The following is a 22,469-nucleotide window of genomic DNA, read 5'->3' as shown; positions in this document are numbered from 1 at the left end:
TTTCTCGCTTGACCGAGCAGCGAACGGTACGAGTTTCTAGTCGACTACATTTTTCGACGATCGATCAACGAGGATCCAAATCGAAATTCCTGCATTTCCATTACCGTCTACCAACCCCAGCGAGCATTATTGATGGATTTTTTTAAATTGACATCCAGACGAGCGAAGCTGCGGGCAAGAGCTAGTTTACAGTGTTTACTGACTCATTAGAGTTCAAATTTTAAAAGAAATTTCGGGGAAACATTTCTGGCCACATTATATTTTCGGTAAAGAATTTTTTTCTCGACAGTACGTAGGATTTCGGGGTATGTGTATTCACCAAAAATAATTGTAATAAAACCCCATAACCAAAAATAATTTTTCCAGAATGATTTGAAATTTTTTAATTTAATTTTTTAATAACTTTTTATTTCTTGATTTTCGTCTTATTTTGACCTCTAGAATCTCCCATTAAAATTGTTCCCAGAGATGACCGAACACCCCGTATAGCGGCAAGAATATCACCCTCGTATTGACCTCTTCAATCTCATCGTTCGTTAAAATTAATTCTAGCCTATTGCTACGCAGCCTATTCTCCACTTGTCTCTGTCTCGCACGATTAGGCGATCGGTAGCGGTTATTCGAAGAAAGGCACTTTAGAGAGAAGAGACAATTCTATATTGAAATGGTAAATTAATAAAACATAATATACGTGCATCTATAGAGGGTGTACCGTAACATGTGGGATCCACTTCAGCGGTGGATCGAGGACACAAAAGCAATGAAAAAAAAGTTCATCTAAACGCGAGCCCTGTTTGACCTTGTTCCCACGTCGTAGCCATTTTTGTTCTCTGGTAATGCGCAGCTGCCTACCTTTATAATAGGTACTTGAAACGACCATCATTTGGACCAAACGTAAGCCCTATAGTCGTCGTATCATAGAGTTCGTTGGCGGCTCTGTTATATTTCTGACGAAGTTTTTAAAGGATACGGGAGGTTTCGTAGGTAGCGGTTTCAACAGATAAATCTGAAGCGATTCGAACGGCTCGAATCGTTTCTCACGTTCCCTGACACGGCCGTGTCATTTCGTAGACCTCCGTCGGTTTTGATGAGTCCCGATAACGATTTATCGTGCGCACGTTCGTAGTTAATTTGCCTCTTCGTGAGGCCTACCGCTACACGGACCGATTTTTCGATTTTTGGATCGATCTTCGTCTTCCACGTTTCATCGCGTGTGCCTACTACGACCTGGAAGTCTTAAAAGATAAAAGTAGTAAAAAATTATAGAACATAGTACATTATTTAAATTTGTCTAGATGTATTTTCTATCCGAAACACCCTGTATGAAACGAGTTAAGCAGAACACTTCGTTGCGCATCGGCGTCTACGTGGCCTTGCACGCGCCGTACCCGTCGTTTCATGGAAAAGAAAAACTTCGAGTCAGTTTTATTGGCAGGAGTCGTTCCTCTTCTCGCTCTTAATAAGAGCTGGTCGCGTGTATCGATAACCACCGTACACCGTGACCTGCATTTTCTTCATATCCTTGATATGCTACCCTTCGGCTTTAATGGTCGCTCGACCTCTTTAGTGCGATTCGAGCCTTTTTCAGTACCATCGACGTCGTCCTTGGCATTGTTCGATCGATGCATTAATTCGAACACGATATATCATCGCGACCGCCTGTTACCATAAAACATACCGCAGCATGACAATTTTTATTTCATCGCTTGGACCACACCCGAGGTATCCTCAAAACAAGGTCGCTCGTTGGTTGTTCGTTCGAGTAAATGCGCGAAGAGAATTTACAAATTACCGATACTCTACGCCTATGGGCGTTAATCGTACACGGTCCACCTGTCCGCCGCACGTTTACAGACGCACGGAACGCCGAAGTTTCCATTAAAAAAATGAAACGTGTAATCACGGCTGAAAACTTTCAAGCCCCCCCCTCCCATTCCTCCCCAGAGCGAAACGTTTCAAACGAACCAGTTAAAACGCTCGATAATCAATACGTTAATTTGCTCCCTCTCTATGCTCGTCTCGTCTCGTTGCGTCCGAAGATCGACTCTAGCCCCGTTTTACACGATATTCGAGCGATTCGAGGGACTCCGGGTGGAGGTCTCGTCTCTGGGATTCACGACTCGCTGGGCGTCCATGGCCCCTGCCAAAGAACCGAACCGTTCGCGAGCCTCGTCTCATCGGATCCACGATCGCAACAGACGCGCGAGCGTGTATTAGGAAGGCGTAGCCGCCCATTTATGCGTAATGCGGCTTCAGGTACCCGCGATGAAGGGAGAAGAAGTGGCACGAAGGAAGAGGGGTGCCCGGCCGACTTCCGGTTGAGTCAGACCCGTTCAGACCGCTGCGGGAGACGCAGGGTGTGGGTCGTAAGGTCCCGACTATTCGTGCCTCATTTCAATAATTTCCGACAGACATTTTGGCGATTCGTTGAACCCGAAAATCGACGCTCCGAGTCGAAACCTGCGTGGGGGATTTTCTACGGTTTGCGCGTCTATTTAACCTATCAACCCTTCCGCGTGTTATGGGCGTGCAAATGTGCAAAGTTTAAAGTTCAGTCCCGAACATTGAACCATCGATGCCGTAATTTTGGCGTCGAGACAGAGGCCGGCGATTTACATTCGTTTACGTATTCGCGCGGAACATGGCGTAATTGGATGCGCGCGGACCCGTACCGAAAATGCATAATTCAGGTTCAAATACCAAAACTTCGGTCCGCGGTTATTTTTCCTGCACGTCGTACGCAAACACCCCGATGTGTCTCTCACCCTCGCATTAAAGTCCCCCTCGATTGAATGCAGACGGGAGAGCTGACCGCCACACGCTGCATTTCAAGCGATCTACGGGTCCGGGCGAGTGTGGGTGTGCGCTTGAATCGTACACTCCTGTACGAGAATAGTAACTACACGGCAGAGGTACCCCACACGGTCGTACAGCAAAGGCTGCCGACCTATCTCCGTCGTTCTGGCTTTGAAGCTGCACGAAGAGTGGCAGCGTGTCAGCGTGATATTGCGACGCGATATAATTAGACGCGTCCGAGGACCGTCCATATAATGCACGTTCGATTCGTAGCCAATATTCGGTGACTCACGGATGCGTTCGCATAAACTCGGAATAATAACTACCGTAGAACAGGATCTCTCAACCTTTCCTGTCTCGCAGCCCACTTTCGAGCATTATTTATCTCCGTGGGGGCCCCTCATGGTCGCTGTTAGTCGGTAGAAATCATAATATACCGTTTAATTCTAGTACAGTGAAAACGCGCAAGTAAAACACGTTTAAAGAACCTTGTGAAAGTAAATAAAATATGTTAAAAAAATTCCTGTAAAAAGAGACCCGGAGTTTATCACTCGATTTATGGACAGTATTTACATAGCCATTTCTATCGAAACCCGACATTACATCGACGGGATACATAAAATTCGTTTTCTTTCTTTATAATAAGGATAAAAAAAAATAAACGTAAATTGTTGGAAAATTACGTTTACGATGCCTGCAACTTCGCGTATAAAGTTTTTGGCCCTTTTGGGGGAAACAATGTGTTTGTTCGTGCGATTCGAAGCAAACGGAGATCGTCCCAGTGGTTTCTCGGGACGACACGGTGCCAGCTTATCCGCGTATTAGTTGTTTTTCACCGAGACCGACTCGTGTCGCAATCTTTCACGGTGGTCCAGATCTCGTGGCTGGATTCCTCGAGGTCGCGCGAAACCGCGCTCGTCCGCGCCGTTCACCAAAATATATGGCAACGCTACGTACATTTCGTACGGAGACAACCTGCACTCGCGTCGATAAGAAGCCGGTACGCGGCCATCGGAGATAAAAATATCGGAAAGAGCAAATCGATTTTGATTCGACTCCCTGATTCGAAGCGGTCGAACCAGTTGGATCTGCAGAGCGAGCCATTTAAAACGGGTCGCCCCCGTGCGACTACTTTGCTTTTACAGATAGGAGAACGCGTTTAACCAGAATTTATTCCATCCCGAGGAAAACATCTCAACGCTGACATGTTCTTTTCTTTTTTATCTTTGCCAAAGGGTCAAGGTCGATCCAAGGTCACGCAATTGTCGCTTACTTTCCAACGTGCGAGGAAAGAAAATATTGTAATCGAGAAAAATAATAATACTTGGAAAAGAACAGGTTTTAACTAGATAAACTTTGTATTTTCATCTCGGGATCGAATTGTATTTTGAGCAAGATCCGCGCAATGCACCGCTGAGGTTGTACTCGTGTTATTCGATTCTTAGAATACGACTGTGCAACAGAGCAAAGTCGCACGATGTCCGATATATCGGGGCGGTTCTATTTCACGCATCGACTCGTATTGGCACCGTATTAGGAAAGTACTAGTTCAGAAAGGCGGTCACACTAATGCCTGAGATCGAAATAAATATCGACGCGAGACGTTAGCTGGTAAAAAAGATAATCGTTCACTTCGATACCATAAATCAAACTTTCAGCTTGCTTGTTGCGAAATATATTGCTTTTGATTTCGAGTGTTGGATTGAAGTTACACAATTTCAGGGTTTAAACCGACAATCGTTCGTGTGTATGCCTGTGGCAGCGTGAACGCAGAAGCTTAAGGCGAAAACGTAGCCGGAGAAATCAGAAACTGTAACGATTTGGAGCGAAAAGTAGGTGAAACGATCGAACAACGACCAGGGAACGAGTCGTACATACTCGTCGAACTTACCCCTGGTATCTCGAGCGGAACCAGAAAAAAAGTTTTCAGGTTCTTCTAAGCTCGTTGCTGCTTCCGAGAACCCGTCAGTTTCATGCTCTTCGCGACTAGTCATAATTGAGAAAACTTTCACCTACTTTGAAATTCGTTCGACGTATCGCATTAGGAATCGATGCTTGCAGCAGTTTGGTCTATGAAATTTTGCAGGAGAACAACCAATGAAAGTAATCGCCGCTCATCGATCGAAAGTAATGCATCTCGTACACCTTTTACTGCCTTTCATAAACTTCGTTTTATTACTGCTAAGCGCCATGCTACGATCTTCGTTGTTCGAACGTTTCATTATCCGCTTAATCGCAGGATACATGCAATATATATTTAAAAACTTGAAAAGAAAAATAATTCTTATTATTTCTGGCGCGCAGCACTGTTCAGAACGGAGCCAACGAATAATTCATAAAGAGAATTTAAATATAAAAATTAAATTTATACGTTTCCAAGATATGCTCTGGTAGCCATAATTTTCTCCCGATTCTATTATTATCCAGGTGCAAATTTTCTCTAATAAATCGTGATCTTGTAACTTATTTCTCGTTCTTTGTAACGAACGTTTTACTTGATCGGTTTATACACACTTGCTGTATACACCGAACTACGCTTTAAATCTGTTTCGTACGGCGTTACATCTGTTTCGAATTAACACATCGAACGCATACCGTATGATTTGCGATTCAAGAAGTTCCCGGGACAATGAAGGCCAAGAAGACCGAGCAATTTTTTCGCCTCTGTCGTCTCGCGTGACCGTCCGAAAACGCGACGAAACGAAAGGCCAAATGTTACGAATATCCTTTCCCACGTCGCACCAGATGCGAGCCTTTTGTGCGGTACGAAAGCTGTGCGTACACGAGGATTCTACACACGGCGCATATCCTATGTGACGCGAATGGTTGTTACTTTAAAGCGACACACACGACTCGCAAATAAAATTCGCGATCCGCTGACAATGTCTTCGCGCGTTACGACAATTTTATTCCGCGTCTTGCGACTTCCTTTACTCGATCCGTGTTCAGAAAGCTTCGTAAAAAGCATCCTTCTGTTAATAATTTCAAATTCGCGGCAACCCGATTAAAATACTGCACGCGGTTACTCGAAATACCGAATCGTCGTTTTTCGTTTTTCACGGGGGTTCTTCACGCTACGCGAACAGAAGTGGGACGCTTCACGGTTGGCGAGCAAACACGCGTAGTAAAACAAACTGGCACCGGCTAGAAAAACAAAAGGAAAAACGATAATCCTCTTCAAAAATTCCACCGTTTCGCACCAGTCAATAAAGAACCTGTTACGCGTTAAAGCATTCTTCGATGCGTTTAATCGATATCGAATCGCTTCGATCCATCGTTCCCCGAGTACGCGCGAAACGATAAGAGTAACGGACTTTGAGCTTTGCATTCCATTAGTTAAACCGTCGTACTATTTTTTTATTATTATGTATCTCCGAACTATCGAGGCAGCTGTTTCAAGGATCTCGGAACGAAACCAATATTTTGTCAGCGGCGCAAGACTCGTAATTATCGGACAACACAATCACGAGGAGGATACGAGTAATTTCCAGCGACATGCGAAGCGAGCTGAAAACACTCTTGGAAATATGCGAATGGTATTCATAGCAGCTGAATGAACCGACGGGAGTATCGAATAGAAACGCAGTTGATCATTATGGCGAAGACGATATTCAGTGAATCCACCGTAAAAGTGGAATTACTGAAATTATCGTCTGCAAAAGGGCAAACAAGAGGCGAAGATATCTATAATATGTGTAAATGATACGCATTGTCGGTAGAAGTATGACTCTGCGGAAAATATAATCGATCATCACGGACGGGGCACCAGCAATGACTGGCAAATGGGTTCGTTGCACTTTGTGACTAAGATGAATCCTGTCCAAAGTGAATATGTCTTACCATTATATTATTCGAGAATCCTAAACCTGCAATATTACGCGTAGAAATCGTTTCGTTAATGCTGCACCAGAAAACTGTATACCAACGATACACGAAAGGCGTGTCTTGACGCGTCCCGGTCACAATGTGTTAGCGATAAAAAGTTTGACCGGCGGATATCGAGTAAATACTCACTCAACGTTTTATTGATCCAATCGGCCAAGTCCTCCTGAAGTGGCAGCAACTGTCTGCTCTGAGCGGAGTGCAGACGCTCGTGATAAAAGTCGGCGTACTCTTCCTCTTCCGGCGACGGTTTCGGTATGTCGACGCGGTTGAACACAGTCACCGACGAGGGTCCCCAGCTGCTGCGATAACGAGTGTGCTGAGATGACGGGAATCGATTGGTGTACGACATTCTGGAGGCAGAAAGGGCTGAAGAGTGTCCCGGTGGCCCGCACCGGCCTCCCTTTCGTCTTCGTTGACGTTTATTCCCTCCACGGACGCCGATGTCCCTCCTCTATTTAGATGCCACAAGGATCTCGCGGCTATTAGACTACTGAAGAGGTACCGGCGACGCTGTGCGATGCAGCGCGTCTGGCGATTACGTGAGCCTGAGAAAGAACAGAAAACGTACATACATGCGTGTTATCTTGCGTATGGAGGAACGACCGTCTCGGTTTTCTATATCGAAAATAATCGTCATGCATCGAGAATACGTCGTACGTGTTACCAATATTCAGACCTGGCGCCAAACAGAAACAATAGGAACGTCAAGCTACCGAACGATCGTAACCACGTTCTTGGTCTTCGTTAGGTTAAAAGCCACGTGGAGGAGCAACGGAAAGAGGGAACGCGTTATAATGCAACCAGGAGCACGGTTTTTATCATTTTTGTTTCGTTCGTGTAGAGCTTCGCAAACGGGCAATCTGATAACTGAACGAGCCTTCTCTTCGAGCGAAAGAGAAGAGATTATTCGTGGGATCAAACTGTACGATGATGCCGGAAGACATGCCATCGTGGCTCGTTCAGAAGCGAGCCGTAACCATAAACGGGATGGAAGATTGAGTGGTTGAAGACCTCCGGAACGCGCTTTGGGTACGGTGAATGACTGGCAGCAAGGAAACGGAGCACGTTTCAAGTGTGTTTTGGGAATGAATGGGTTTTATGTTACGGAGATATGTTTATAGGAGGCTCACCGACAATGTTTCATAACAGCATTGTGCGCGTTTAATCTCGAGAGGGGTGAGACTGCAGCCCAAAGGAAACTGCCCCTTCGCTCGCGAATTGGGTAAAAAAAGCCAGTGGTCGATTAAGAACTACCGAAATCGGTAAAGCTAGCAAACGTGGAGACGTCATTATTAACAATTTCATTCGATATTTATAGAAACTATTCCAAATTTGCAGCCATTAGCTCGGTTTTATCCACAAAGATGAGCTTTTTAAAAATAGTTTCTTTAAAACTATGAAAAAAAACTTCTACGTTTACTGGTTTTACCGATGCCAGTAGTTCAATCGATCTGATTGTTTTACCAACTCGTACGTAAGTAGAGGGGCAGTTATTATCCTGAAAATCGAGACAAAAAAAGCTAAAATTCATTAATAACACCAACTCACTCAAAAATGTTGCAACTCTGGCGTCGCTGGATCAACTCGAGCCACCGTTCTAAATCCGTTCTCCAAGGAGTCGATATAAATTTTCATAGCGCCTATGCAATATCCACAAACGCCTCTATATTTACACGATATTCAAACCAGTGATTAGCATTAATCAATATCCTCTCCGGGGTATCGTAAAATAACTCGCGGAAAAGCGTCACAATTTTACTGAATCCGGCGCGTAGGACTAAGCGATTAATCGGAGGAAGTAGTTAATAACCAAGGGGGGAGAAAAAAAAGCTGAATTTATCGATAAATCCTTCCACGGTACTCTGAGGACACGACTATCGTCTCCGATGACGCAAATCCGCCGACGATCGCTGATGCAAGTGAACGCTTGCAGATCGATGAAATGAAATCCCAGTAATCGTCTCGTGTGACTTCGTCCGACAAACCTACGGATGTCCTTCGACATCGATCTATTAACGTATCGTCACTGACTCTGGCCGCCGTAATGCAATCCGTCGTAAACAGGTGACGATCCAAGCACGCGTGTCCAGGCAACAATATTCATCTATTTTTCCCTATTTAGAAACGTTTAGAACAGTGGTCGCCAACCACGAAGGACAGAGAACAGCGTTACTCAATTCTCTCGCGAGCGAGAGTTACATTTTTCAGTCGAACGACCACGCGATTACCGATTGTTTCGAAGAATCGCTGACAAAGTTATTCGGACCAGATTTCGGGTCAAGTAAACTCGAGCTACCAAATTCGTCGCTGCGGGCGACAGATTCAGCGTCCCGACGCGAATAATAACGATGGCGATTTTTCTGGGGGGGCGATGGAGGAGTAAGATCCGACCGCGAATGTCACGAAACTCGATAGTCGGTCGATTCTCCGTGGAAGATAGGATTCTCGGAGCGGTCGCGGGCGTCTATTTCTCATGGTTAATGCGGTCGTGTGGGCGCTAGATATCACCTCGAGCACCGCGATGAAGTTCTTCGTAAATCAGCCGACCACGGTGATCGATTATGACAACGACAGCCCGCCAATTAATGGCGTTTTCGCGTTATCGTGACAAATGGAGCAGAGAGCTTGTCGGGCCCAAGGTAAAAGCGCCGATGCAACGAACAAACGAAGATAACGAGTTCGCGACAGGCGTTGTTTGCTTTGGCACAGGTATCTCTTAATTACATGGTCTTGTAGTATCACGCTAGACAGCTAGGTTTAGAGAGATTTATTTCTATCGTCCGTTGATATTGGGCGTACAATCCCTCTATCTCTGCACGTGGTTATTACGCCTTTGATCGGGAGTTGCATTGACTGGGACACCACGTGCAATGTTGCACTTGCATTTTATTGCAACTTTGTAGGTAGACAGTGCACTGAAAAATATACGACCCGTATTCAGCCAACGGCTCTAAGAATAATTTTGACATTTACAGACCGAAAGGTCTACTACACCTACCGGTCCAAATAATCTTTCTTACTTTGTTTTGGATTTCAGATTTCATTCATAAATGCTTATCAGGCCATCATCTCCCCTTGCGCGAGAAACAATTACGAAACTATGATGTTAGAATGATTGATTGAGTAAACTTGCACGAAGACTGTTATACTCGAGAGAAACTGTCCTACATATTTGCAGTATAAATGACGTATAGCTATTTTATTGGGATAACAAGCCATATTATTGTTATATATGGCCACGCTCAAGTAAAAGTTGCAGAACTCCTGTTAGGTGCAATAACGTACAGGCACTTTGACGTTAATGTTTAACGTTTCCAGATATGAAAAATAACATGGCCCGTCGACTAGACCGCATTTCCTTGCAAATGCTGAAAATAACATTACGAAACCTGTTTCTTATCTTTTCTTGAAATATTATTACGTAACATATAGGTTAAGAGTTCGTTCACTCGTGTGTTCATTCTTCGACCACCGCAGGAAAACAATTTAATTTCTTGGAGAACCATCTATCCTTTTATCTGCCGCGTTCCACTTACTAAGTTTCACGGCGCCCACGCTCCATCCAGAATTAATTTCAACGATTTGCAGGCCTAGCAGAAAATTATAAAATTATATATTTGTGAAATTGTTGCGCAGAAACGACTGCACATGTATCGTCCCGATCCTCGAGCACGCCGTTGACGTTAATCAATTTTACACGGAATGTCATTCTCGCCCACAGATTGACACAACCTATCTGATTTAGATACGAATACGGTCGCGCGTGAATTTATTCGAATTAATAATCGCTTGTATAAATTGTTTTAATTTATAATTCAAACGCGAAGGATGAAAAGTTACACTACGAGCTTATTTACCAGACTGCAAGGTTTGGTCTTCGTTTATTATACTCTCGAAACTTTCCATCGATGTATAGTTAAATTTATCGGATAAAAGATACGAGGTATTTATCTCGTACCTCGATCGCTGGATCGGAACTCCGATTTACTTTTAAAAAAATTGTTAATTGACTGTCCAACATGATCGCTACAAGCATGCCCCGCCTTTAAGAGCGAGGATATAAAGAAAGTGAGAAAACATTTCATGAAAGCTACATAAGAATCTTATTAATAGTACGTGTAGGCGGAGTGATGCACCGACAGATAAGGAAAAAAGATTATATAAAATGCTAATACCTAAACGTTTACGACTCTTTAATAAATTCCATGTACACGCACTCCACGACCAACAGATTCCATTTCCAAAAACGGAGGTGTCCTCGAAGACCGCCTTTTAAAAATAAATTGGAAATGTAAACGAATTAGAAAATTTCACCTTACGTCTTCGATCTGTTCGTAATCGAGGCCGTGAATTATTCCTCACCCTGTGTAATCGAAGCCAGCGATTATGTTAATCCGATCCAAAGTCGCTGTGCCACTGTGTATGTGCGACCTCCAAGTTTAACAAGATAAACGCGCTTTTCAGCGAGCAAAAGACAGCTCGAGGCAAACATTCGACGTCAAACACTTTTGCAAATGATCCGCCCACGTGCTAGATAAATTATGCCGATTTCAATCGAGCACGTATCGTAAATGACGCCACGCTTAAACGCCGCGGATTAGACGGCCGCCGGGCTACGTCCAGAGATGGGCAAACTTTAATTCGAATGATTGATAACCCATGAAACCAACATTTAGCAATTTTTTTTACCCATTCACGATACAGCATCGGTTATTAAATTTTAATGCTCGGGGGAGGGGTATTCATTTTCCGAGTCTTTTTCAAGTCTTCCGGAATTCCAACATGTCAACCCCCACCCTCACTCGAGGGGTCACGCCTCTCACAATTGAAAACGTTGGTCTAGGCGTTCAAGGTACAGATGTAAATAATGGATTAGGAAGGAAGATTGCTTTAATTAAGGCGCAACCCCATTTGTTCCCACAGCACATGGGAAAGTGGAAAAATCTTTGTCAGAGTTCCCTCGTTAGCATTTTATAATTTTGCTGGTCGCATAACTCGGAGGCGCTTGGAACGCCGTGACATAACCATATTAAATATAAATCAATCTTTTCTCTCGAAAAACAATTCTCTTTACGATAATAAAAACAATCGTAACACAGGAAAACAGAAACGATTGTAGTGTACAAAAGAAATTCTTCAAAGCACTTTTAAGGACACTCGGAATACTGCACGTTTTACAATATAAAATTGTTAGAAAAGAGAGATCGTGCCGTAGCACGAGAAGTACTCTCTGCGTTTCCATGAAAATACAACAAAGCCTCAAAGAACGGTTATAATTTTAACACTGTCGCGTGCATATACCTATGACCCGAGACCGTTGTTTAATTCAAAGATTTTTCAACGCGTAATTGCATCTCGGTTACAGGCTGGAAAAATGAAATTATCTCTCGCAATGTTTCGAAAGTGAAATGCTCACAGTCGCTTCCAGACAGATCTTATCATCTATCATAATAACCTAATATGTGCATTGCGAAAATTCTATCCATACAAATCGTTTACAACACTGTATCGTAACACTCGATAATAGGAAGCCGGCGATTACAACAAATTCTTTACACTCTCCCCTTCACTTTCTCGTTCCACCGTCGTACAGTTACCATTCTCTACCAACGCGTCTACGTGCTTACGAGAACAAACTCTGAAGCGTATTGCTACCGAAGAGGACCCCGATCGTAACATAGAAACGCAAGTATGGCAAACGATTCCGAGTGTCGAGGGACTGTAAACGCGACGCCCCGAGAATGACACGCTCAAGAATCATCGTCCGCAAACAGTTCGGCTCTGAAACGATCTCGCGGGCGAGATAAGCAGCGAGCATCTCGTTATTCAATCAGGAAAACCGCGTCAAAGTCCGCGCACGAAGAGCAACGACCGCCTAACAATTGGACTTGTTGGTAGGATAATCGGCGAATTGGATCGTCGATAGCTCGTGCGGCTTCACCGACGGTTCCCAGAAACTTCGCCGTCCGCGAGCCAGCAAAACGGACTCTGTTGTGCGACTCGTCACGCAAACATCCGCCGGCGCACGTCCGGTTTTGTAGTACGAGGACTCACGTGCCCGCGTAGGCGATAACCCATTGCATCCAAGCACGTGTCACACACTGAGACCGCTACAGACAACAAACGTACTCGCGCTGCTCATAATCGAACCGCGAATCCCCAAAACTTCAAGTACACCTACACCTTGCGTACGAATTAATTTATCGAATCGTTACGTATGTATTAAATGTCCGGATAAAGATTTATTCGTGTAATGGCGGAGTCTGGGTGTCGAGCAAAGAATGTTCTTGTTTGAAAGTGTGCGCAGTCAAGAAGTTCACTGGGGAAACGTTTCGTTGTCGCGGTCCAGTTCACCCGTTGCATTCAGCGTTCACCGCGCTAAATTCAAAAGCACCTTTTCACTACCCCCAAAGAAGACGGAAAACCCTTAATTAGAGCAGCCGAGTAAACCTTGAAGATTGCCTTTTTATCTGTCGGGAAATACCGCTCGCAACGGAGCAGCGAAATAAGTGAATAAGCAAAATCACATTTTGATACCGATAAATCTTCTTAATGGTTAGAACTAGGACTTTAATGATTCCGAATCAATGAATCGCTCTTCGTGGCATGGTGGATCTTTTTTGATCGACGGAGGATAGGATGCGTGTATAATATGGTAAATTTTTCGTCTGGTGTACTGGAATCAGGCTGAAATATGACACAAGCCGTTCCTCGGTTGTCGCAGATTTCTCGATTAAAAGGAACAAGATATAACGTAATACGAAATACCGTGCTTCCGGCGGATCTACCGCATATCGCTTTCATCACGTTCTCCCTCGGACTGCCACGCGACTTTGTCGGTTCCTTTTAGGGATCAGCCCAGCGACAGTATCTTCCCGCGTAATCCGCCACCCACGCGTCCGAGAATTACGCGGCTGGCAAAACTCGCGCGGACGTAAACAACGAGTGCACACACGCTGACGGAGATACACCGTAGTCGTAAATTAAGCGAGGTGAGAAGGGCGCACGTTACCGAACAGATGGTCAAGAAGAAACAATAAGAACAGAATTAAAAAGGATCTTTAGACCTGAAACAGAGGTTCCCAAAACTTGTTCGCGTCGTGAATCGTCGCGATCATTAATCGAAACGTGGGTTAAAAATTTCATAATCCTTGATTATGATCCAAAGCGTCGACTATGCAAGATGAGTCACGAGAAACAAAAGACTTGGATATCTCCTTGAATTTGAAGACAAAAAAATTGTGTGGGACACGATATTGAATTAACAATGGTTGAATTTCAAATGATTCCGGAGGACGAAGGTGACAAGCGTAATTTTTTAAAGACGCTGCTCTAATCCCTGCTCGTTGCAATACCCATGCGATATAAAGTATGCTACCCATTTTAAGAAAACCTCAGAGGCCTAGAAAATCATTGTATCGTGTAAGAAAAAGTATTGCATGCAACGTGATACGAAAAGAATCGAGTACTATCGGAATTTAAATCCTTTGTAATTAGGATCCAAAACATTGGTCTGCAGAATTTTTGAAAGCATTCAATTATTCTTTTAATCGCTCTACATTTGTTGTCGTGACTTTCGAAATACTAATTACTTCCGTTGGACGCGTCATTTTCGAATTAACTAGTAACATGTATAATTCAACTTTAAACCTTAAAACTTTCACTGTTCTATTTTTAATTTTTACGATTCAGACCATTTCTAGGCCGTATTATGAAACAATTATAACGAGCTATACAGCATTCGGACAATCAAATCTGTAACAAACGTACACTGGGAAATTATTCATCCATTTTTTAATGCTTCAAGTTCACAAGACTGTGTGGAACCCTCCGGGTAATATGTGCAGAGATTCCAACAAATCAGAATTACACTAATTGTGAGTTACAAAGTGTAACGTTTAATCAAATAAATTAGCGTTTCAAATATTTTATGAGTATCAGTTAGCAGTCTGCAATAAAAACACGCTTGGAGAAATTACTAACCCAAATTCCATGATTAAGATTATCGTTCGTTTGAATCCACATTCAAATGGTGAGATGCACTTGTATCTGAATCATAATTTAATTTACGATACAAGGCCCAGGAGTACAATTTTTAGAAAACAACATCAACCGGTAATATCCATACCTTGATCAAGTAATTAAGCAAACGATTAAGACTGTTAACTCAAACCATCGAACACCTGCATATTTATCGTGTTCCTCTTTCCTGATTCGCGATTGCCGTGCCATAAACGCGGTCGGGAACCATTTGGACCCGGCTTCCCCACGTCCCTCCGCATTGGCACCCTTGACACGACCAGGTGGGCGTGCACAGTAACCTTCAAGACATCCTAATTCATGCACAAGGCCACCATCCTACATACGCGATATTATATTTAAGCAAGACACGATTCGCAGGCTCTTAAAGAGCAAGCAAGACTCATGGAAAATATTTTTAAACGCCCGGACTATTCTTGGACAATTGGACTCTTGAACTCATAGATAATTATACTCCTAGACAACTAGACTTGGATTATTAGACTCTACGACAATTAGACTCGGATTATTAGGCTCGGATTATTAGACTCGGACTATTAGACTCGGACTATTAGACTCGGACTATTAGACGTGGATTATTAAACTTTGACTATTAGACTTTTAGACTGTTGGACTGTTGGACAATCGAACGAAGTTCCAGTGGGAAAATTGGCGCAAACTTACACCGATGGCCTGATATATCGCGGTCTGGTTCGGTTTCAGGAGCACAGAAAGCGTTATAGGAACGGAGATCGATAGACGAATCTCTCGAGCGACCCAGAACAGAGAGGTGCACTTTTTATTTCAATGTCAGTCAGTGAGAAAAGAGATCGAAGGAATCCGGCGGTGTACAAATCGTCGGGCTCCCCGGGGGCTAATTAAATCGCATAAACAGAGCGTGCCTGTCCAATTACCGTTCCAACGAGACTATGCGTTTCTGCGTGGCTTGACCAGCGTAGAACGGCCACCGGGCTGCTTTGCAAGGCTCCCTCTTTTCTAGCTAACGACGTTAGATGGACGAATTATTAGCGACCGGGCTGCACGCTCGCAGAGAAAAAGGAAACGGAGAGCGCGTTTCCTTCCTGACAGAAGCGTCGGTGAACGTAAATAAAAGAACGGACAACCCTGTCACCCTTTCCAGCCGCCGTCTAATGAGCCCCCGGAGGACTCGTTGAAAGCCAGAAGGGAGAAAATTACAGTTTATAACAATCAACGACCGTCCAGCTGATTGAAACCTTTTAAACCCTGCTCGAACGTGATTGCTTCTATCAATCACCCTACGCGCCAGCGTCTCCCAAACATTTTTCGTTTCGCGGCGTACGATGGACACTTGCGTCAAGGTTTTCTTTAAATAAACGTAAAATGAGTTAAGAGAAATCGAAGCAAATAAATCTACTTATTTCGTTTTAATTTAATTCGAACCGCTTGAAATTAGCCGAGAAAAAATAATATATAAAATAAATATATTTATTTCATTTGATTCTTCTGCAATTTATTTATTTAACGTTTTCATTACGCCAATGAAGATACACGAGCACGGAGGAAATAAAACAAGAAGTAGGTTGTTCGAGAGACCAGCTGCTGTTAAAATGCTGTTATTGAAGCTAACCTCAATTAAAACCCAACCTCGATGTAAGTTGTCCATCCACTTCTATTCGTTGCTTACGGCGCGAAAACAGAGGATTGGAGGAAATTGCACGGAGTTATTAGATCACTTTATTATTCGAACGTATGCATCGTCGTTCGTAGACGATGAACGCGGATAACTTAAATCGCTGAAAAAGAAAATCATCGAAGAAACTACAGAATATTAAATGCCCCGACAGATACAGGTTTAGAAACGAAAAGAGCGACCGTATAGTCTTGTTAACGTTGAGAACGACGATGCAAGCGTCCACACGTTCGAGTGGTTACCCCCGCTCTACCAGCCACCTCTTTACATCTACGTAATGTGGTCCTCCATGTGTTTCGTGTGATCAATATCTTCCACGATAAATGAGAAGGTACAGTATCCGTTATAACGCGATAATATTTTATCGAAGGTCTGGCCGTATACCATCAATCGACATCCGCCAAAAGAAAATTGCACAAGACGAGGAATATACGTTACAAAATTTGGGACTACCCCTTCTAATTTTAATCGCGTATATTATGTATGAATAATCTTACGTAAATCATTTCCTCCTTACACGCAACCGAGGAATTAATACCTTTCACGGAATAAATAAAAAGATGCACGAGCCCGACTTCGAGCGAATAAAACTCGTTTCATCGAACTGAACTAAATATACATAACTTCGGGTATCTTACTCAAATAATCTAGCTACTCTGTTTTTTTTTTTTTAAATTACTTGAATACACGCTCGATTCAATTTGCTTTCTCCGGCAATAAGACAAATTCATAAGTGTTCGTCAATCTTGTGCATTTTTAGTTTTACGTTTCGATTCGTACGCTTGAATCATCTTCAAAAGTGAAACGCGTAAATGACTAGGAACAGACCAATTAAAAGTTCTATGCACACCATGCTTGATGCGAGAAATTCATTACATCTACCTAATACTACACGATACATATAGTAATTTATTTTTTTGTTAATTCGAATAACTGATTTATTCTCAGGCCATTTACTTGTTTCGCTTCTGAAGGCGATCCAACCGTAAAGATGGAAATGCTAAAAGCTAGCTTAAGACCGATGAATTGTGCTTCATTTATCATAAACGTTACAGCGAGTACACGTTGAAAATGACACGGAAGCGCAGGAGAAAAATATGAAAAACGATATCCTCGCGCCGATCGGCCCATTAAGTTCATTTGCATGTTTCGCGTTTTCCGTAGGATTAGAAAGTCAAAATCGTGCTTGTATAATTTTCGTTTAAAGCGTTACCGAGACGCGGGTGGTGCCCCGGGGACTCGCCGAGAGAAATAGTACATATATTCTAAAGCGCTGTAATGCTCCGTTAGCGGTAATAAGATTGAAGTAATAAGTAACAGTTTTGGAGCGTGACCATCGCGAGCTCGTGTGTGTGCATGCGATGCTAAAGAACGTTCCACTAATCGCACGAGGAATTCCTCGTGGTACGCGCAAGAGAATTTCGAAGTTACGATTAAAAGCTGCGCTGCGAAAGTTCATGAATTAATAATTCCCGCCTTCTTATCCGTACAAACGGGAATTAACTCGGAAAGTTACCGGCGGTTCCGGTGAAAGGATAAGCCTATTTTTTTCGCGGGTAAATTTTAACGAAACGGAACAGAAATAAATATTAATATCGATCGAAATTATTTCAGGCGTTTGACCATGGAAGCGATCGCCAGAATTTTGTATAAATATCGTCGCAAGGTGAAAAGATACCGCGGATTCTCTGTTTATTTCCGAACGGACACGTGACGAAGATAACAACGACAGAACTTTTCGTTTTAAAATATCTCGTCGGGCAATGATTACGTGAATTTCCAATCGCAGGAGGATTGTATCGACCTGCAACGTGAGCGCGTTTGTTGTCATTTGCATGCAACAGACATTCCATGAACGAGACCCGTTCAAAGTCGTGACTTCGTCGACCGTGCGCTCTGATATTTTCATCGCGAACGTGCGTTCTTACGTGAAAAGTTCAATCGTGACTGGCTGTCACAAATCCAGAACAAAGGACCTAACAAATTTCATCACTTTGTTGCATCGTGAAACGATATTAAAAGTGAAACAACGGAGTAAGACATTGGGACTGTAAGACGTCATCCTTATACTTGCACCCTCCATTTTGGAAAGCACTAAACGTAACCCTGTTGACTAAAGTTGGACGTAACCTCGTCTACTCAACATTATCTAAAGTACTTTCCCATGTAGTTGCTTGCTTCGGTGACATTATTCTTTTTACGGTGCAATAAAGCCGGTGTTATTATCATTGCGGGGAATTCGGCGGATCAAATACTCGGTACGACTAAGAAATTATTCAAAGGAGTAAGTTAAGCAATCCAAAGGCATTAACCGAATGCCTTTGATTGAGCAACAGCATTGTTTCCAAGAAAACTGTTTCAAAATGTCTCTCTTCGGTGTATGAATACATTTAGTCGACGCCGTGTCGCTAATGAGAACGTAATCTTTATGAATCATCGAAGAGGAGTCGTATCCGTGTGAGATGTAATCGAGTAAATATTTTAGGTGCGGTGAGAAAGTTAACGAACTGATATCTCTTTTATTTTTGCTTTCTCCTAATTCAAGAAGTCGTATTTAGATATTACTTGTAATCATGGTACTCTCTTTACCGTACGCGTTTGCAAAAATATCGTCTACTTTCCTTTCATTAAGGCCAAAATGTCAGAAGTATCGTTACATTTATCACCGGTCTCGGCAGGAAACAATTTTCGTATCAGGAAGAATACGTTTTAAAATCAACAAATGGAACGATACGACGCGTCTATCGTAAAGGTTAGAATAAACGCAGCGCAGTTAGGAGCATGCTGGGTTTCAATTTTCTGCCCAACGAGCGTGGCCGCTCGTCGAACATTTGTCCCAGTAATTTATCAGCGAGAAGAGGTGCACGCCGACCGCATTAAAGGCAACCTCAATTACAGAAGAGGACGAAGATTCGTGTACTTGTCGCACGTACACCCAGCAATGTGGAGGATACGGTTGCCTGTATGTACGGAGCAATGAGGCTCGTAGTGGCAGGCCGTTGTCCGACGCCTTAGAAATTCTTTAATGACTTTATGTCGCACCGCGCACACCAAGATATGCCATTTAAGCTTCGTACGCCCCGGAGAACTACGTTTTGCGTCGCGTCCTAAAGGCCCACCGAAAAAGAAAGGTAATCGAGCCACTTTGACGACGAGATCCGCCACGGGCGTTAAGTTCGAATTACAAAATCGAACCGACATATGCACGGCGGAATCTTTTCCACGATATTATCAATTCTTCGCCTTTCGGAACTCATTTCGTGTACGGGAGGGATCCACTCTACCACGCAGAATCCTCTTAAAGAATTTGGAGCATGGTAACCGAGATCTCAATGTGGAATTACAGGGCCAGAAAAACATTAGAGAATCGATCGAACGTCTACGTAATTGTTTCGATAAGATTAAAAATTCGAAACGCGCGATGAGAATAAATCAATATCCGACGACGAAGCGTTCGGGGAACAAAGCCTAACAATTTCGGTTTCCTCTTGTCAACGCATGGTTACTTTCTTCTTAAACCGCGACGGTCGTTGTGCATATTACGAGACATCGTATCGAGGCAAATAACGCGTGACAAAGCGACGACAATCACTACCGAAAAGATAAACATTTGCCAACAATGAGTGTTAATAAAGTACACGAGGCTTCGGTTCAAATAATTGACAAGCACGTGGGGGACGAGATCGCGGCTTCTATTCACGTACGGCCACCGACGAACAAACATTAACACGATAGATAAATCTCACGTACCTCGTCTTCCTATAAAAGACACATTCGGTGAAATTTTCCATAGGTTTCGTTACCACTTGGACAGACAGTTCTTCGATCTACGTTAAACATTTTATGACACGAACGAAGGGTGATCGCCGATGGGGTTACTTCTACTTATCGCTGCCTCCTTGACGATGCCAAGTACCGGTATAATCGTACCACTCGTCGATTAATTACTGACAATTCAGACACCGATATCGACCGAGTCGGAATCGAGAATCTCCGCGACGCGTGGACCCGCGTGTCTCGTATATGCAATTTAATTGGAATCGTCGCAGAAAAAATTCCACGGAACGTTGACTCGAAGTAACTATTTCACGTTGACAACGACGCGACAACGTTCGTAAGTTACGAGTCTTCGTGTTCCCCTTCTGTCAGTCACCGTTTCTGGGAAACAAACGTAAACCAACGCCGCGTGTCGACGCGCGTCAACGTCCATCGTGTTCGCGTAGTAACTGGAATGGTGTTTACACCACTTACCGGACGGATCTCCGTGCACATCGCTCGTTTCCGATCCTCCAGGTATCCTTCGGCCCCAACGTTGCGGTTTCGACTCACCATGGACGGCTCGCGATTATCGAGACGACACCTGACATACCGAGCGAACGTTTCACCGATGCGCACAAGAGACGCGCACTCGCCGATCATCAGATCGCAACTGCAGCCCTTCGGTGCCGGTGCCGGTGCCGGTTCTGTTGCCTGTGGTCGACGAGTATCAGACGGGGAGGGGAGGGGGGGGGGCGGCCGCGAGGAAGCGAGACGGTCGGACGCGAGAGAAACAAGAGCGACAAGGAGGTGTTACGCAGACAGACGAGCGTCCCGCTGTTCCTCCAGGCGGTCGCCGCCGTACGAACTAACACGGTCGCTATTGTGCGTCAGAGATGGGCATAATTTTACACGAATAATAAATAAATAAAAAGAAAAACACCGTCCGACGATCTGCTCGATCCAACAGTCGTTTCGCATAAGTCTGTTTGTTCGTTGCCCGGAAATTTATATTTCTATATTTATTGCTCGTTTCTCTTGTACGACTGTTCGTTAATATATAAACACGGGACTCGTCAAATAAAAATAATTCACAGCGGATAGAAGCGTATAAATTGCATTAGGTTGGTAACGTGAAATTTGTCCCATTTCTGCGTACCGGGTGCACGCGAAGGACGGATCGTTCCAGCGAATGCTGGGCCAAAGGATACGCGCCGGCACTTTCGTTCGGTATGTACTTTTCGGTTTTATCGTTATCGAACTTTTTCCCCAAACTTCGGCCGTTTCCCTTTTGCTTTTGTTCGTGGAAGACCGGGGAACGCCACGTGCAGGGCAGCGCGTACCGGCTCAGCGACCGTGCACTGGTAAATACACGCAGAGGATACGTACGTGCATGCGTGCGGGGGCAGAGACCGTGGCGCGCATGCGTCGCGTACGCACCCACTGCGTGCAATCCCCGAACAACCGCCTCGGCCAAACACCCCCGCGACCCCTGTCGGTGCTCAACCCTCCCTCCCACTCCATTCATCCCGTGCATTCGGAGAGGAAATCCCCTCGACTACGAGGATCCCTCCCGACGAACCCCTTAATCAATACTCTCGCCGTTCTCTGTCGGCCAGGAATATTATCCTCCTGGTCCTCCTCCTCCCTGGACCAACTTTTGGCACGTTGCTTGGTCTTGTCGTCACCGGCGTAACTCGATTTTCTTGCTCGCGTCGATACTGCCACGTACAGATTTAACCCCCACGAAACTGGTAAAAAAAAAAATGCCACGCAGCTACGAGAACGAGACGTGCATCTTCGGCGAGAGAACGATACTCGTGTTAACATAATAGGCCTCGTTGGCTTTGTTCGAACCGACTTCTAATAAATATTCGAGTACAAATGCTCGCAGGACCGTGAAATTTACGTCTATTGATACTGTGGACCATTTTGACGCAAGCGCATGCCCTGTACGAGATACATTTTCACGCGTTAAGTGTATGTACATTCTGAACGCTCAGAGGCGTTTGCCGTACACAGCCAAGCGATCAATCGCGCTCCTATAGGCGTTGTTTTTAGGCAAAACAATGAGAACAAACTCTTTTTGATACAGGAAGTATTTTTTCCCGTATCTATGGCATGTATCAGCATAGATTACAAACAGGGATGAGAAATTGTATCGTGCAGAGAAGACGGATAATTGCAAAGCTTCCCTCTCGTTCGCGTCATTTGAAAACAAAGGTGTGGATACCTTTGAGCTCTACAACACTTCGGTAATTACTGATTTAATGTAGAACCGGAACGAGAAAAACGTTGCTCGAGGGAGCAGCGCGGGGAAGCTACGATTAAATGCATCGTG

General features: G+C 44.1%; 1 protein-coding gene across 2 annotated transcripts in view; it reads right to left on the bottom strand.

The window, feature by feature from the left end:
- The window catches only part of LOC122399276 (growth arrest-specific protein 2-like), a 31,726-nt gene extending 10,946 nt beyond the window's left edge, over positions 1-20,780 (bottom strand). The window contains exons 1-2 of one of the 2 annotated variants that reach the window (XM_043399841.1): positions 20,624-20,780; positions 6,811-7,226 (exon numbers count right to left, since the gene is read on the bottom strand). In XM_043399841.1, the coding sequence (XP_043255776.1) occupies positions 6,811-7,030 (220 nt within the window). In that variant the 5' untranslated portion in view covers positions 7,031-7,226; positions 20,624-20,780. Of the gene's footprint in view, positions 1-6,810; positions 7,227-8,229; positions 8,316-20,623 lie in introns of those variants that run through there. The other variant, XM_043399842.1, reaches the window with a different exon arrangement.
- Positions 20,781-22,469: the final 1,689 nt, after the last annotated feature.

Source organism: Colletes gigas, unplaced genomic scaffold (assembly GCF_013123115.1).
Source record: "Colletes gigas isolate AHSC1104 unplaced genomic scaffold, ASM1312311v1 Colletes_gigas_Sc00013, whole genome shotgun sequence".
NCBI classification, from domain to species: Eukaryota; Metazoa; Arthropoda; class Insecta; order Hymenoptera; family Colletidae; genus Colletes; species Colletes gigas.
Note: the sequence above shows the minus strand (reverse complement) of the source record. Positions and strands in the feature narration are given on the sequence as shown.